The sequence below is a fragment of the Marmota flaviventris genome, chromosome 12 (genome assembly GCF_047511675.1).
Source record: "Marmota flaviventris isolate mMarFla1 chromosome 12, mMarFla1.hap1, whole genome shotgun sequence".
Classification (NCBI taxonomy): Eukaryota; Metazoa; Chordata; class Mammalia; order Rodentia; family Sciuridae; genus Marmota; species Marmota flaviventris.
Window position 1 is genome coordinate 52,826,142 of NC_092509.1, and position 18,602 is coordinate 52,844,743.

The 18,602-nt window shown below is 34.3% G+C and overlaps 1 protein-coding gene across 10 annotated transcripts in view; it reads left to right on the plus strand.

Moving 5' to 3' along the window:
• Positions 1-18,602, plus strand: part of Sdccag8 (SHH signaling and ciliogenesis regulator SDCCAG8) — a 232,075-nt gene that overhangs the window by 4,759 nt on the left and 208,714 nt on the right. For 8 of the 10 annotated variants that reach the window (XM_071599982.1, XM_027928673.2, XM_071599985.1 and 5 more), the window contains exons 2-5: positions 5,263-5,415; positions 6,510-6,595; positions 10,852-10,965; positions 18,400-18,534. In XM_071599982.1, the coding sequence (XP_071456083.1) occupies positions 5,263-5,415; positions 6,510-6,595; positions 10,852-10,965; positions 18,400-18,534 (488 nt within the window). Of the gene's footprint in view, positions 1-5,248; positions 5,416-6,509; positions 6,596-10,851; positions 10,966-18,399; positions 18,535-18,602 lie in introns of those variants that run through there. The other 2 variants (XM_071599989.1, XM_071599987.1) reach the window with 2 other exon arrangements.

The following is an 18,602-nucleotide window of genomic DNA, read 5'->3' on the forward strand; positions in this document are numbered from 1 at the left end:
TTTCCTTTTCATTGTAATTTACTTTAGTTCAAGAAAACTGGAGATAATGTTGTTATTCTGTGTTTTCCCTGTATCTGATTGGCATATATCTCCAGATCCTGCAAAGTGTTTTCCTCCTGCCAGAGAAGGGGTTATATCTTGTACAAGGACTATGTTAATCTTACTAGCCAAGAATTTAGCTAGTGTATTAGCCAGCAGTGATATCATCTGGACCTTTAGCAGACTTAAGAAAATGGGTATAACTTAAGTGAAGTCCTTTTTCTGATATGTACTCATAGAACTTATTTTTCTCTTTTCTCAATATTTTTCTTTTCTTAGATATCTTGCATATGCTTTGCCACGTAATGTGTATGCATATACACATATAAGGATTGGTATTTGTTTATAAAGCTTAAATTTTATATCATTTTTATATCTATTCATTGGCTTTTTTAGTAGTTTTATGACCTTTTATTTTACTAAAACAAAAATACAACAGAAAAATCCCATATTTCTTTTTCCACACTAATGAGATAAAATAGGCAGAAGACAGGATTTGTCAGGCAGAAAAGAATGTTTTACAAATAAGTATTCCTTCCTGGAATATCTAGAACCAAAATTTTGATAAAGTGTTATGAAATTGTAAGGGCACTTTCACGTGTTTTTGGGTAGAAATATGCACAAACTATTGAGATACTGAGAATAATTATATTCTCCCTTGGATGTGTAAAGACTTGCACTTCAAATACATCCCCATTTTGTGCTAAGATTTTCACCTTTTCATTTAGTGATAACTTTTTGGTGTCCATAGGTAAAGAAGGTAGCTCAAAATGCACATATACATGTGCCAAAGCAACCTTAATTATGATGGAACTTCATTAAGGCCCACTGGAATATTTAAAGCAATGGTCTTAAAGTAAAGTAAATATTGCATTGTTTTAGGCCTTGAAACAAAATTAAGTTAATATGAATTCTGAGCTCCTGATTACAGTGTATATAACACCTATCCCTGCCAACTATATAAGAAGTATCCCATCATGACAACTGTGGTGGAGTAACTCATTGCTCTGCCTTTTCTTCATGAAATGGAAGCTACAGTTACAATATAATAATGTAGTGACTGTAATAGAATTATTTTCTCAAGACTGAATACTAGCTATCTTGTTTTATTGATGTCAACCAATGATTCTCAGTCAGGGTCAATTTTTCTACCAAGCAAACATTTAGTATTGTCCAGAAACCTTTTTTTTTTTTTTTCAATTTTATTGTTACTATTGGGGGTAGAGGTGAGTGCTACTGACAGCCAGTGCATATAGGCCAGGGATACTGCTAAACATGCATAACCTAGCTCCTTACAAAAAGGATTATCAGGGTCAAAATGTCAATAGAACTGAGGTTAAGAAACCATGATCTAGAAGTAGTTAAGACTTTGCTCGTAGCCATGGTTCTACAAGACTTATAGTTTGGTGTAATTACAATTAAAGATACAGATTGTATTGGCTGGTGATGTTATTCACATTCTTCTGTCAGTCTAGCTAGAATTCTTTATCAGTGGAAGTGACAGGTGCATAAGTCTTCTCAGTTGGTGCCAAAGAAATGTCAGGTGTATCCTTCAGAATGGATATCGCCAATCTCATGGGATTTCCCAACTCCCCTACATCATTAATGATCTTCTAGACACTATTTTTTTAAAAGATTCTACATTCTTGTTCAGATTTTCTCTTACTATTGGTGCCAACCACTTTAAGCACGTTTTCAACTATTACAGTATTATGATAGTATTTTCTTTGAGATTTTTTTTCATTTATCTGTAGTACTTAATTATTATCTTTCACTATTGCTGTTTACAGAGCTGACTTTGTCTGACTTTTGATTATGCTGTTTTTACCTTGGTTTTGCTATCTGTCAGTCCCTTAGAAAACCGTTACGGCAATCTTCCAAACTAGGATGTGGCCCCATTATGTGTAGACAGACACATGTTTCTCTTATCTAGCTATGGTTTCATTTTTCTGCCATCTGCCCTTGTCTAAGCTTGTGCCAGGAACTGCTGTGTATCTTATATGTCAGCCTAGGGAATGGTTCATTGCTTGTTTTCTCAGAGACAGCTGGGTACTTCATAGGGTTGGTTCCCTCTCCCTGTCACTAGGGTAATTCTCTTACACATCTCCCAAGACAGATGGAGAATGTAGAAATTAATAATTCACTATATGAATATAGTTGGTGATCCTTCTCAGACTAAGAAATTTTTACATTTTGTTCAAAAACATCTTGATGAAGAAAAGCTCAATGGTGAGCTGGGAATTAGAACATAGGAATAGGGAACTTGGACTAAGAAAGTAACTAAGAGATTAAATTTACAGTCATTAGCTCAAGAACCTTTTTAAGTGTTCATTGTTCTGATTGATGTTTGGATAGTGGAGTAATAGAAATATTATTTACTTGCACTTAAGTTTATGTGATCTGTAAGACTCAGAGGGTTTGTTTGTATTTCTGTTTATAATTAAGTTTATATTTAGCCTATTGGTGCTGGGGAGAAGAAATCAGATCATTTGGAAATACCCTACTGTCCTCTCAGGAGAGAAGAGGAAGTCAATGTCCTTTCTATCTCGGTTAGATAAAGCTGTGCCCCATTAGCAGTGGGATAGGAAATGATAACTGGAACCTCCTGTTAATCTGGTTTCCTTAAGTCTAAACAGAAAATAACTGCATTTATGGAATAGTGTTCATAATAAGGCTTATGGAAGCTTCAGATTAAATGGCTCCAGTAGACAAGCAATGGAATTTCATCCATCTTGAATCATCTTAGAGTTACAATTCTTCAGGATTAACTATTATTCATACTTTATAATTATGTGGATGTTGCTGTGTATAGGTTTGAAAAATGTATATATATATACATATATATATATATATATATATATATATATATATATATTTTAAAATGTTGTATTTAAATAATTTAAAAGTTATCATTTACATCTTAGTTTTGGGACAGGGTCCTTTGCAAATTCCTCTTCTTCTCTGACCCTCACAACTGAGTCAATAGTTGCAAAAAAAAAAAAAAAAAAAAAAAAAAACCCAAAGCTATGTGTATCACTTTCCTTTGGGATAGTTGTTGAATTCTATATTTCATTATTTTCACTGTACAGTCTAGGATGTCATCTTTTAATATTATGAATTTCAAAATACCAAACAAGAATATTAGAAAAAAAGATTTAAAGGGCCCTTAAAACACTGCCATCATTGTAATCTGAAAGAGCTCTACCTGTAGGGATTTTCAATTCTGTGATTTTTATTTCAGATTTTCTTTCTTTTTCCTAATATAGTTTATTAGCTTTTAGTTAGACCAAATATAAATAAACAATTATCCTTTGTTTTAGAAGTGAAGTCATTTTGATGGCTCCATGGAGCATACTTTTAATGTTAGTCAAATCCTCTGTTTCCTTTCTAATGGATGCAATAACAACAGTGCTTTATTCATAGATTTAAGTCTCTTTAGAAAATTCTGAGCTGCTGGAACCTGTTGCTGTTCCTTATATTGAGAAAACTAGGAATACTTCTTATCTGCGCTTCTTTAAATTCAGGATAAGTAAGAAGAGACCATACTTGGTTAGTAATCAGCACCAAGTTTGTGTTAGAAAAAGATCTATATATAAATAGAGAAATGTAGAGAAAATGTAATGATAAATTCACAGAGTCTCTTGTGTAATTAATAAAGAGAATTTCATTGTTAGACTGAAAGACCTGTTTTCTTTAGATTAATCAAGGTAGAAAATTACTTGCTGTAAGTCAAGAAACTCTACTACTTCTCTATTAATTAATATCATTATGTTTTTCTATTTTAAACCTGAAAATGAATGAACTTGGAGAAAAAGAAATTTGTTTTTCAAGGTTCTGTAAAATATATGTTAATAAATGTGCTTTCATACATGAATCAGATCTTTTTTCCTGCCATTGTACTTAAATGGTTGCTGACACTGGAGTCCTCTAGCAGTTACACTGGACTGTTGGGGTGTAGAGTGATGGTGGTGAAGGGCATCTCTCCTTCTCCATGTAGTCTCAGAGCCTTTCCTCTCCATGTGGCCTCTTCTCAGGTCTCTTCAACAAGATGAACAGTTCCTAAAATCAAACATTCCAAGATCAAGGAGACAGCAGCTGCTAATCCTTTGTAAAAAAAGATGGGGCCTGGGACTTTCATGGTGTAACTTGTGCTGGTTAATACAAGTTATAGGCCTACTCATTTTCAAAATATAAGGGCACAAGGAAGTAAGCCTGGGTTCTTGAAGGAGATGAATTATCAAAGAAACAAGTGTTATGTGCTACCATGTTTAAGCTTCATTTCGAGGGGTTATACTAACCAAGAATGTGAGTACAATACATAAGAAACACTATACAGTATGAATTGCCACCATAATCACTTCAGCTGTACAAATCTTGATTTAAACTGAGAAACTGGAATAAGTAGTTCATTCTTTTTCTTCCCCCCGCCCCACTCCCCCGATGGTGGTACTAGGGATTAAACCCAGGGGCACTCTATCACGGAGCTACATCCCCAGTCCTTTTAAAATTTTATTCTGAGACAGGATCTCACTAAGTTGCCCAGGTTGGCCTTGAAACTTTTGATCTTTCTTCCTTGACCTCCCAAATAGCTTGGAATATATCTGTGTGCCACCATGCCCAGCTAGTTTATGTCTCTTGGTGAAGCAAGGGCATCAGGTCCTCAGGGATAATGGGGCTTCCCTAGGTCAGAACTTAGTGTTACTGAGTTCCATTGACTGGTTCTGCCCAACTCACCCTTCTATTTCCAGGTAGGGTAGGACAGTATTAAGCACTGAGAGGAAGGAGAACACATCTCCAGATCCCCAGGTTGGTTATTGCTTGAGAGTGGGGAAACTGCCATTTGACCCTCCAAAACTATGCTGGAGGTGCTATATATAGTGAATATCAGAGGGGGCTGGGAATGAAGCTCACTCATAGAGGACTTGGTGAACATGCTTGAGACCTTGGGTTCAATCCCCAGAACTAAAAATATTAAACAAAAAACAAAAAAAGAAATCAACAATTGCAGTTACAGCGACCATTAAGACTAACCTCTAATCCATGAACTTAATCTTCTCTCACTTTCTTTGGCACAATCTTCAGCAGACTAGAAACAAAACTCTCCTCTTTCCATTGAGTACCAGAAATAGTTGATACTTCTTTCAAGACTGCTATCTTGAACAAGTGTCCATGTGACTGCTCACATTTTACCGGCCTTGATTTTCATCAGATGTCTGTTTGCAGAACGGGCCAGCAGAAGCATTCACCAACTGAAATGTGCCCTGAGAGAAGGTGATGTCACCATTGAAGAAGAAGCACTGGATCCTTCCTTTAGCACCAATGTAGGAATTGAGGACCCTGAGATAGCCTGGCATGAACTGCAACATAGCCATGCCGGTAAGTAATAATGTCAGTCCTAGCCTAAATGACACATAGTAAGTACTTTAAACTCTACAGAATACTGACTCCATCCCATCCTCCACTCTGCTGCTAGGATGTTATTCCTGAAACACAAATCAGGTAATACAGTTTCTTCACTAATTTTTTTTTTTCTTTTTGACTTCCTAATGCCTATAGGCTAAAGTCCAAATATCTTAAGATGAGATAACAATATTTTGCTTAGAGAGCTGCAACCTACATTTCCAGTCTTATTTTTCTATACTCTCATCCTAACCATCCCTCTCATAAACCATAATTTAGGCATACAAACCTCCTAACTATGCCTCTGTACTTTTACACATGTAATGCATCCTAACTAGAACTTTTCTCCCCCTTTCTTGCTTGGTGAACTCCTGTTCACCTGGACAGCATTAGCTTCTCTGTGAAAACAGGCACAATTATGTGTGTCCTCTTGTAACACTATGAATAGTTCTAAGTCTATATCCAAACTTGTTTTATTGTTCTACGTCTATTAGTCTATATTTTTTGCTCACTGAATTTTAGCTCTTAAGGGGTATCTTTGTCTTTGTATCCCAAGTCAATAGCACAATTTTTGATGCATAATAGAAATTTAAGCAATGTTTGTTGGATGAATCAAAGAATGGGTGGATGATGATAAGTTGTTAATCAACTTTCTATTACTATAACAAATATCTAAGCTAAATAAACTTATAAAGTAAAAAGATTTATTGTGACTCACAGGTTTGGAAGTTTCAGTCCATGACTAATTGGCCCCATAGTTTTGTTCCTGTGTTGAGGCAATACATCAAGGTGGAAGTACCTGGAGGAGCAAAACCTGCTTGCCTCATGGCAGGGAAGTAAAAAAGAGAGAGAAAGGAGTTTGAGTCCCACTATCCTCTTCAAGGGTAACCCTCCAATGACAGAAAGACTTACTAGTAAACCCCACCTCATAAAGGTTCCACTACCTCCCAGTAGCACTGAGCTCAAGACTATGCTTTAAACACATGGCACTTTGGGGGACATATAAAATCAAAACTATAGCATAAACCATGGTCTCAAAGTCAATGAATTCATTTGCTTTTGCTCTGTAGTTAAACAGCTCAAAGCTATGTTGCATCAGCAAGCAAGTAAGGAAAATGAGATATCTCCATCAAGAAAACAAAAAATGCCCCCTTTGGTGAGTATCACCTTTTGTAACCTGACAAAAGTTTTCTAACTCTGTTTTGTTTTTATGTCATTTTAGTAGCATATGCTATAAGCAATTCTGATCATGCGTATAGTATAAAGCATTTGAATAAATTATTTCCCATCTGACTATTTTGACTAAAGAAAAGAGACTTACATATCAGAGGTAAACCTAATTTTCTTAATTTATTATTTTCTTAAAAAATGTGAAAAACCAAGGTGCACTGGTGCACCCCTGTAATCCCAGCAATTTAGGCTGAGGCAGGAGGATCTCAAGTTTAAGGCTATCCTGGGCAACTTAGCAAGACCCAGTCTCAAAATTTAAAAGCACTGAGGATATAGATCAGTGAAAGTGCATCTGGGTTCAATCCCCAGTACTGAAAAATTAATAACAATAGTAATAAGAATAAAAATAAAAGAAAGGAAGGAGGAATGATAGAAGGAAGGAAGGAAGGAAGGAAGGAAGGAAGGAAGGAAGGAAGGAAGGAAGGAAGGAGATGTGAGAAAGAAACAATTTGGAAAATGTATTTTGGAACTGTTAGTGCGCACTCATGTGTGTGTGTGTGTTTGTGTGTATGAATATGTGAATGTATATATGACAAATGTAAAAGTAAAATATTTGAGTTATTTCTTCTTTAGAGAATCATGTCTGTATTTGATCATTTAAGATGTTACTTAATTATGATCTTAACACTCTTTTATGATACTTTCAATTTGAATGTCAAAAGTAAAGTGTGTTACATTATCCTACATGTTAAAATATATAGTTATAAAAGAGTGTGATATGGGGGATGCGGCTGTCCTTCAGTGGCAAAGTGCTTATCTTGCATTTGTGAGGCACTTAGTTCAATCCTCAGCACCACACAAAAATAAATAAAAATATTGTGTCCATCTACAACTAAAAAAATATTTTTTAAAAAAGAGTGTGATATGAGAAGTCATGCTGTATTCTGAGATTGATTTTTATTTTTGAATACAGTGTATTATTCCTTATTGAAATATTTTATATGGTAAAGGCTGAGATAGGTGTGAGGGAAGGATGAAGACCAGGTCAAAATAATGTCTAGGCCTTAGATCTAAAAAGGGCCTATCACATTCTCTCTCTAAGGATATTGTGCCTATTTCACAGACTTTTTGAAATAATAAAATAAGATTATATAGTTAGAATTCTTTAAAAATATTGAATTATGAAGTATGACATAAATGCAGTAATAACCACCTTTCTTATTTTCCTCCCAATGGTACTGGGACATTCCACCACTGAGCAACAATACTAGCTCAGTAAGTTGCCACGGCTGGCCTTAAATTTGCAATGCTTCTGCCTCATCCTCCCAAGTGGCTAGAGTTACAGATGTGCACCACCACTCCTGGCTCAACTTGAATTTTCAAATTGTGTAATAGTTGAATAAAAAGCCTACATGCTGTAAACTGTACAGATGTGTCACTTTCCTTTACTCACTGCTGAAAATGTTATAATAGTACCCCCATATTAGTACTTCATTCCATCTGATACATACTTATGTGCTTAATTCTTACTTTAGAGAAATGTATTGTATATACATTGTTAATATTTATAGATAGAGGTTATAATTTTAATAAAACATTTTATTATTCATTGAATTTATTACTGTTGACATATGGTTTCGAGAATGCTCTTAAGCAATAGTGGGTGGGATGTTTTTAAATTTATTAGATGAATTTGCTGTATCTGTTTAATGTTCACACATGCTTATTCAGTTTTTAAAGATAAAATTGAGCAGTGATATTATGGAGTTTATTGAATCAGGATAGGCAAAAAACTTTAATCAAGAGAATTTGCTTAGTATACAAATTGTTTACAAATACACTGGTCTATATATATGAAGATATATAAAAGATTGGTACTTAGACTCTAACTGTATTCAATCTACACGTAATGATTATAAGCCATAATAATAATAATAATAATATACTTTTTAATATTGTAGCTTTAGAATGCAATTTCATAGCCAGTATAATATATCAGAAATATATGGGTGTATTGAGAGTGAAACTGAGGTATTGTTGAAATGGAAAGTATATCTAGATATTATTACATTTTATTGTAATATGTGGATATCCAAACTACAATAAGCCTGTCAAAGGATGTACAGATTGTTTGTGAACATTTTCCACATAGTATTAACTTGAATTTAAAAGATTCTTCACATTGACTTTTTCCTATGTATGCATAGGAACGAATACAGATGTCTCTCCATATCCTTGGGGATTAGATCCAGGACCCCTCTTTCGATATCAAAATCCATGAATATTCCAATCCTTACATAAAATAGCATAGTATTTTCATATAACATATTACATTTGCCCATATACTTTAAATCACCAATGGATTACCTAAAACAATGTGATGCTATGTAAATACCTAAAACAATGTGATGCTATGTAAATAGTTTTTATGCTATACTATTAGGAAAAAATGACCAGAAAAAAAGCTCTGCACATCATTAGTACAGATTAAGTATGTTTTTCAAATATTTTTGATATGCAATTGTTTGAATCCTCCATGGATGTGGAACTTACAGACATGGAGGACTAACTGTACTTAATTCATATTTGCCTACATTCTGAACCTGTTTCTATTAATATAAAATGATTATAGGTCTGGGGTTGTGGCTTAGTGGTAGAGCACTCGCCTAGTACGGGCGAAGCCCTGGGTTCAATCCTCAGTACCACATAAAAATAAATAAATAAACAAACAAACAAATAAATAGAGATTATTGTATGAACATATATATGTGACAAATGTAAAAGTGTAATGTCTTAGTTATTTAGCTTTCTACTCACCACAGGTAGTTCATTTAATTAATGTTATTTTAGCTGGGCATGAAGGCACACACCAATTCCAGTGACTCAGGAGACTGAGACAGGAGGATCTGAAGTTCAACAGCAATCTGAGCTACTTAGTGAGATCCTGTCTCATAGTAAAAAGGACTGGGGATGTAGCTCAGTGGTAGAACATCCCTAGGTTCAATTCCCAATACTTCCAATAAGTAAATAAGTAAGTAAATAAATAAAGCTACTTTTGAGGCAGGAGATGCAGCTTAATGGCAGAGCTCTGACTTAGCATTCATGAGGCCCAGTGTTCAATTCCTAGAATCACAATACGTATATATGTACATACATACATACATAAAGTTTCTTTGTTTTTTAAATTTAATATACCCAAACATAAAGCTATTTTTAATTGATATTTGATTGTTCATAATTTTTGTTGAACTGAAAACCAGAATGATTGAGAAAGAAAGATTGTCCATTTCAAACTTTTCTCTTGTTTAACTGGTTGAACTTCATTTTTCCTTTCCCATATTTCTTCCTTTAAAAAATTTATTTTATAATATTCATTTAAAATAAGCTAAGATATACATTAAAAGTCAAATACTTTAGGGCTGGGGATGTGGCTCAAGTGGTAGCGCACTCGTCTGGCATGCGTGCGGCCTGGGTTCAATCCTCAGTACCACATACAAAGATGTTGTATCCGTCGAAAACTAAAAAATAAATATTAAAAAAATTCTCTCTCTCTCTCTCTCTCTTTAAAAAAAAAAAAGTCAAATACTTTAGCTACAGAGCTAAATGGTATTAGAACTTTTGGGGGAATCTTTTCATTGGGCTCCTCAATGCAGTTTATCTCTGCTTTAGGGCTCTAGTCTTGGAGGTTCTATACTCGCCCCCCCCCCAAAAAAAAAAAAGCACAGTTTAGAATTGCCTAAGTACTAGAATCAAAAATTTAAAACAAAAAAAAAATGTTTTGCTGAAGTATCTTTTTTGAAATGGAATTTTACATTATTGACATACATTTGACCTCAAACATTTATCTAAAGAATCTCTTTCTTCAGTGAGCTAATCTACAGTTTCAGCTAGCAGTTCTCTTCCATGGCAGTTTCTTAGAGAGAGCTGTCCCTCATATCACAGCATTATTGAATAGGATTTTGTATTCAGTTCAAATAGGCAAGTCATTCTAAGACAATTATCCTACCCCAGCATCTTTACACTTTCCATTGCTTTTAATAACAATCTTTACTTTCTGTCTGTAAAAAATGATATTCATATCCCCTTGTCTTGTATATTTAATTTATAGAATAGAGAAATAAATACTGTTAGTTACCTTTGATCTCTGTTTACATCAAATATGTGCTGAATTAAATCTGGAGAAGGTATCAGCTGATTTTTTGCAAAATCCAAACATGCATAATTTACCTTTTTTTGTTTTAGAGATCATCAGAATATGAGGAAACTAATATGCCTACTGTACACAACCTTGTTCCTATCATTAATGACCAATCTCAATACATTCATCATTTAGAGGCTGAAGTCAAGTTCTGCAAGGTAAGTTCCCTTTAGAAATTTAATCTTACATAATTAAAGTTTATGTCAATTATGCCTTAAATAAGAATTTGCTATCATTAGTTTTCATGTTTGTAGCAGTCCATAGCCAATCGCTATTCTTATATTATTGAAAGACTAATGTAGTACAGGAACTTGTCTTCGGGATGATATTCTTGAACGTGCCATTTCTGATTGCTTAATTTCCCAGTACTATGTCTAATGATTTCACAATATGCTCTCATGTTTCAGAATTCCTCCTTTCCACTCCATTTACTTTAGCCTACCAGATGGCAAATACTTTGGAATACTAAGACCAATCATTCTCCCACAATTGTCAACTTATTGAAGCTGTGGTACAATAATTGAGGATTCTAAGCTGGTAGACCAAATCTGTTCCATTGTCACTCTTAAGGCTCTTACCTTGAACTTGATTAAGAGTGATTCATACTGAGTAATGATTAAGAAATTGAATATTACCCCATAGTTTGTGATTCTGAAGAGTTATATTGTTTGACTATTTGCAATTTGGTGATGTCATTAATTCCATTAGAACCTTTCTACTTTTTCAAGGTAATGTTAGCGTTTTAGTTTTTGGTTCTCATTATTTTTTCCTTTTCAATTTTTGTATTATTTGTGAATCAGATGATGATTTTTATATGTAAAATATCTGTTACATATATAAAATAATTTTTTGGATATTGTCATTTTGGTGCTAAGGATTGAATTATGTGATATTTTATGGGAATTGCTGATATTTTTTGTATCATGTATTATATTTTTAACATTTTGATGCAAGACCAGTTTGTAACTTTTTTATTATTTATTTTACTTATTTTTTGATACTAGAGAGTAAACCCAGGGGCGCTTTACCACTGAGCTACATCCCAAGACCTTTTATTTTTTGTTTTGAGACAGGTCTTACTAAGTTGCTGAGGTTGGCCTTGAATTTGGCAGTACTCCTGCCTCAGCCTCCCAATGGCTGGGATTACAGGTGTGTACTGTCATACCCAGTAAGACCAGTATGTAACTTAAGGAGGCTTTATATGTTTCATGATCTTGATCTTACAAAGGAGTCCCTGATCTCAACATTTAGTTTTCTCTTTGTTTTTGAAGTACATGATCATTAATATTTAGGTACTCTTGGATTATCAGTAAAACCAAAATAATATCATAATAATTATTCCATTAGCAAGAATCTCTTGATCACTAAAGATACTATGGATAAAATTTAAAATATATAAAGAATAATAAATTTACCATCTAGTTGAAAAGACAAAAAACTATTACCTATGAGCACCATAGCAACATAATAGAGAATATATGTTGTCCTTTACTTCATGGCATAAACTTTAGCTATAATATGAGAAGAAGGATGCAAAAAGCTCATGTCTTTGGGAATATTTTTTATGGGAGACATGGATCTTGAATCATTCATTAAAGGAAACCATCTAGCTCAGCAGAAGGGAAGAGAAAAAGTTTTGTAAAGAACAGTAACAATTATATATTTAGGATTAGTATAGTTTGTTTGTAGGTCCCATGAGACATCTTTTCTGTCTTCCTACCATGGAGTATGTCTCATAGAAATAATGAAAATAATGCTGAACTGGAAAAATGGAAGATTATAGAAGACTTGAAAGTCAGATAAAGCATGGTTTTTAGACATTTTAACAAAGAAGGAATAGAAAGAAAATAACATTTAAAGATTTAGAAACAAGTTGTTTAATTAATTAAAGAAGTTGTTTAATTCACCTCTGGGTCTTTTTTTTTTAGATCAGTTTATGTTTATTGAAAAAAATACATAGAGTTTCCATATACTTCTCTCAATCAAAACTCTGCCCCACAGTTTTCCTGGTTATTAACATCTTGTCTCAGTGTGGTACATTTGTTACAACTGATGAACCAAAATTTTCTAGTTTATATTAAATTTTCCAGTTTTCATTAAAATTCAAGCATTATATTTTCTATGAGTTTTGAGAAATGTATAATGACACAGATCCATCATTACAGTACCATACATAGTAGTTTAACATTTCCTGTGCTTCACCTATTCATTCCTCCTTCCCTCCCTCTCTTAAAGTCTACACATCCTGGGGTGAGGAGTGTGAGAGACACAAATGCCTAAGCCAGAGGTATCCCCTAATGCCTCCTGGGGGAAGGAGGGGGAAATTGGACCACTGAGTTTTTTGCTGAAGGAGGTTTTGCAGGAACCCAGTGGTCTACTACTCTGAATCATGACACTTTCAAACCTGGTCCCTACATGACTACATGCCATTGGTGTCACTCTAGGTCACAAGAGAGTGGGCTCCCTGAACCATTGATTCCTGAGGGCAGTGCTCTCTACTCCTCTCCTCTTTACATCCCATGCTCCCTGCAGCATAAAACTTTTATCATGGGGTTTGTGTCAGGAGATGCTCCCCCAAGCCAAGATTATCTCAGGTGCCTGTTGCCTGTCCAATCAATGGGGCCAACTGTCCACAAGGACCTGAGATGTGATTATGCCCTCTGGCTCCTAGCTATAGCATTCTGATAGTTTGCTGCAAGATATAGTACATTTCTTCTCTAAAGCTACCTTGCTGTGCAGACTGTAGGTCATGTGTATATGTAATCTGTCTGCAGAGTGCAGCCTTCTGCACCACCCTGTGATTATGACTCTTTCTCTTTCACCTGAACCCCTTGAAGAGTTCCCTGCCCTTGACTGAGGTACTAGACACCAAGTCCTGGATATTCTACTTGTTTTGTTGTTTTCCTCAGTCTCTGGATTTCAGCAGGTTTCATTTTTTCTGCTGTCAATTTCAAATGCTTTCCCATGAACACCCACCTCCACAGGCAGTTACAAACCTGTTGCTATGGTTCTTTCCTATGGTACAGCAGAGGTACCTCTGCTGGGTATTTATATTCAGCCCTCTACCAATCCATTTCTTTATATTTACATTGGGCTTCTTGAAGGTATTGTATACTTGAGGACTTTTTAAAAACCTCTTATGATATGTCTGTCTTTAAATTGTTATATTTAGAGATTTAAAATAATTATTGATATAGTAAGGTTAATATCCAACACTTGTTACTGCTCCCTTTTTTAGCTGATTTTTAAAAAAATAAATGACAGTGGAATGAATTAAAAATCTTATTACACATATACAGCACAATTTTTCATATTTTTGGTTGTATATAAAGTATGTTCACACCAATTCCTGTCTTCATAATGATGTCTATCACATTCCACCATCCTTGCTAACCCTTTGCCCCCTCCCTTTTCCTCCCTCCGCCTTGTCCTATCTAGAATTCATCTATTCCTCCCATGTTCCCCATCCCTACCCCACTATGAGCCAGCCTCCTTATATCAGAGAAAACATTCAGCATTTCTTTTTGGGGATTGGTTAACTTCACTTAGCATTTTCTTCTCCAATGCCATCCATTTACCTGCAAATGCCATGATTTTACTCTCTTTTATTGTTGCATAATATTCCATTGTGTATATATGCCACATTTTTTTACCCATTCATCTACTGAAGGGCATCTAGGTCAGCTCCACAGTTTAGCTATTATGAATTGTGCTGCTATATACATTGATGTGGCTATGTCCCTGTAATATGCTGTTTTTAAGTCTTTTAGGTATAGACTGAGGAGAGGTATAGCTAGGTCAAATGGTGGTTCCATTCCTAGTTTTCCAAGGAATCTCCATACTGCTTTCCATATTGGCTGCACCAATTTGCAGTCTCACCAGCAATGTATGAGTGTACCTTTTCCCCCACATCCTCGCCAACACTTATTGTTGTTTGTCTTCATAATAGCTGTCATTCTGACTGGAGTGAGATGATATCTTAGAGTAGTTTTGAATTGCATTTCTCTAATTGCTAGAGATGATGAACATTTTTTCATGTATTTGTTGATTGATTGTATATCCTCTTCTGAGAAGTGTCTGTTCAGGTCCTGGGAAAACTGGAAATCCATATGCAACAAAATGAAATTAAACCCCTATCTCTCACTATGCACAAAACTCAACTCAAAGTGGATCAAGGACCTAGGAATTAAACCAGAAGAGACTCTGTATCTAACAGAAGAAAAAGTAGGCCCTAATCTGCATCATGTGGGATTTGGCCCCAACTTCCTTAATAAGACTCCTATAGCCCAGGAATTAAAACCAAGAATCAATAAATGGGATGGAATCAAACTAAAAGATTTCTTCTCAGCAAAAGAAACAATATGTGAGGTGAATAGAGAGCCTACACCCTTGGAGCAAATTTTTACCCCTCACACATCAGAAAGAGCACTAATCTCTAGGGTATATAAGGGACTCAAAAAGCTAAGCACCAAAAAAATAAATAACCCAATCAATTGCTCTCTTAATTGCCCTCCTTTGTTTCTTTTTTTCAACTCTCTTCATGTCTTCATTGGTTGTAATTGCTTATTTAATATGATTGCCTTTTTAAATTCTGTCTTTGCAAATCTATCAATTATACATTTTTTCCTTTTTATTTTTTTTTTAGTGTTTGCAATATGCACTTGCAAATAATCCATGTCTACCTCATAGGAAATGTAAGTCATTAAATAGCTGCTATTTGTCTCTCCTGTCCTTTAAAAACATTGCTATCATTCATTTCATTTATACATAAACTATAATTACCACTTTCACTGTTGCTATCCTGATGTTGAACAACTATTATCTGAAAAATTAATGAGAAAACTAAAATATTTATGTCATCTCCGTTTATTACTTCTCTAATACTCTTTCTTACAGTATATAGATGATAGGTTTCTGACCTAAATCATTTTTCTTCTTTGTGAAGAATGTCTTTTAACATTTCTTGCAAGGCAGGTGTATTATTAACAAACTCCCTCACAATTGTTGTCTATAAAAGTCTTTATTTTTTCCTTCCCTTTCAAAGGTTAATTTTGTTCAATACAAAATTCTAAGTTATCTAGGTTTTTATTTTTTTCCTTTAAACATTTTAAAAATTTAATTCTGCACTCTTTTTGTGTTTACATAGTTTTGGAAAAGAAATAAGAAGTCTTATATAATTCTTATTCTTGCTTCTCTATTGGTAAAGACTTATTGTTATTATTATTAGTGGTGGTAGTTGTATTTGTTTTACATTTTTACTTTAGTTTCTTTTAAGATCTCTCTTTGCCTTTGATTTTCTACAGTTTGAATATAATATTCCTAGGTTTAGATATTTTTGGTGTTTATCCTACTTGATGTTCTCTGAGCTTCCTGGATCTATTATTTAGTGCCTATTAATTATTTAGGAAAAATTTCAGTCACTGTTGATACGAATATTTCTTCCATTCATTTTCTCTTTCTTCTTTTTTATATTCCCATTACACATATATTACATTTTTTATAATTGTACTGCAGTTTTTGGATATTCTTTTCTGTCTTTGGTGGGTTTTTTGTTTTTAATTTTTCTCTTTCTCTCTTCAATTTTGTTTTGGAATTTTCTATTGCCAGCTCTTCCCAGTTAGTAATTGTCTTCCTTGGCCTTGTTCATTCTATTGATTGGCAATTAAAGACATTCTTCATGTATGTTATTGTTTTTTATTTCTAATATTTACTTATAATTCTTTCTTAAAGTTTCCATCTCCACACTGACATCACCCACCTATTCTTACATGTAGTCAACTTTTCTCATTAAAGATTTTAGCAGCCAGGTGTAGTGGCACATGCCTGTAATCCCAGTGATTTGGGAGGCTGAGGCAGGAGGATCACATGTTTGAGGCCAGCCTCAGTAAGTTAGCAAGACAATCATCAACTTAAGGAGACCCCATCTCAAAATAAAAAGTATTGGGGATGTATCTCAGTGCCCCAGGGTTTAAATCCAGTACCAGAAAGGAAGGAAGGGAGGAAGGGAGGAAGAGAGGGAGGGGAATCTTAGCATAGTAATCTTACTTGTTTTAAAAGTCTGTCCCAACAGGGATGAGAGGTGGGAGGGAAAGGGAGAGAGAAGGGAAATTGCATGAAAATGGAAGGAGACCCTCAGGGTTATACAAAAGTACATACAAGAGGAAGTGAGGGGAAAGGGAAAAATAATATAAGGGGGAGAGATGAATGACAGTAGAGGGGGTAGAGAGAGAAGAGGGGAGGGGAGGGGAGTGGGGATAGTAGAGGATAGGAAAGGCAGCAGAACACAACAGACACTAGTATGGCAATATGTAAATCAATGGATGTGTAACTGATGTGATTCTGCAATCTGTATATGGGGTAAAAATGGGAGTTCATAACCCACTTGAATCAAAGTGTGAAATATGATATATCAAGAAATATGTAATGTTTTGAACAACCAACAATAAAAAATTAAAATAAAATAAAATAAAATAAAAGTCTGTCCTGATAATTTCAGCATCTCTGCCATGTCTGAGATTGGATGCTTATTCATTCTCTTCAAATTGTGTTTTAAGTCCCTTAGTACGCCTTGAAATTTTTAATTGAATGTCGGACATGATGTACTAGGTAATAGGAACTGTATTAACTAGAACTTTAATGTGAATTTTCATATTTATATGTCCAGAAGTTAGGCTGTTTTGACTGTTTGCTTTTGCCATACATTTCAGAGGTTAAGATTTCTTCCAGTATCCTGGTTTTTGTCTCCTTTGTGGTCTTTGGGTTTCCTTAGAAAATTCCTCTTAAATATAGTTCTTTCAGCTGAACCCCTCTGCTATAGTCTTATAAGATTAGGATGTTTAAAGATGGGATTGATGTCTTATAAATTCATTGCATGTAAGAATGAAAATTAGAACTCTAAAGATGTTTTTTAATTACAGCTTTGCTTTTTCTAAATAAAATAATTGGAAGGAATTTGCATATGTTATATACTAGTTTTTTATTATACTAGTAATGAATATTATTAGGATAAGTATTACCTCATTGATATATTAATAATTTTGCATATTTTTTCAGGTACCACTCAAGAGCTATTCTATTGTCATTTATTTATAATGCCTTATATTACACCCTGCAGGGTCAGAGGAACCCACCATACTGCTTTACTCATAATTCACTGCTATATGGCTACCAGTTCATAGATAATCATTGCCTCTTTCTATCCCTTTATCTCCAAGTTTTCTCCTTTTTAGTCCACACAAGTTATTGACATTTTATTATTAATAATATCATACCTTATTTTCAGCAGTGTATGTCATTCTTTAAAAACTCTTTGATAACTATTTTAATTAAGGCCTTTCTGTAAGCCTTGAATCCTAGTGATAAAAAAAAAAAATGTCAGAAACTGCAGGTTTGTGATATGGCCATCAACATGCCTTCAACTATACATTCCTGATATTCTCTCTGTTAGCTAATGTTTGGGTTACCTTTATTGTCTAAATATAATTGTAGTGTTTCTTCAATATTTCTATATTTTATATCATTCTGGATCCTTTAGTGATCAGTAAAAAAAAGCATTGTTTAAAAAGCCCATTCTTTTTGGTTTCTGTTTATAGGAGGAACTCTCTGGAATGAAAAATAAGGTACAAGTAGTTGAGCTTGAAAATGAAAGACTCCAGCAAGAAAGACTCCAGCTGAAATCTCAAAGACAAGAGGAGACAATGAGGGAACAAACACTTCTGGATGCATCTGTGAGAATTTTTTAAAAATCATAAATTCTAGTTTAGTTTGAATGTTCCTTTCTACCTTCTACCTTAGC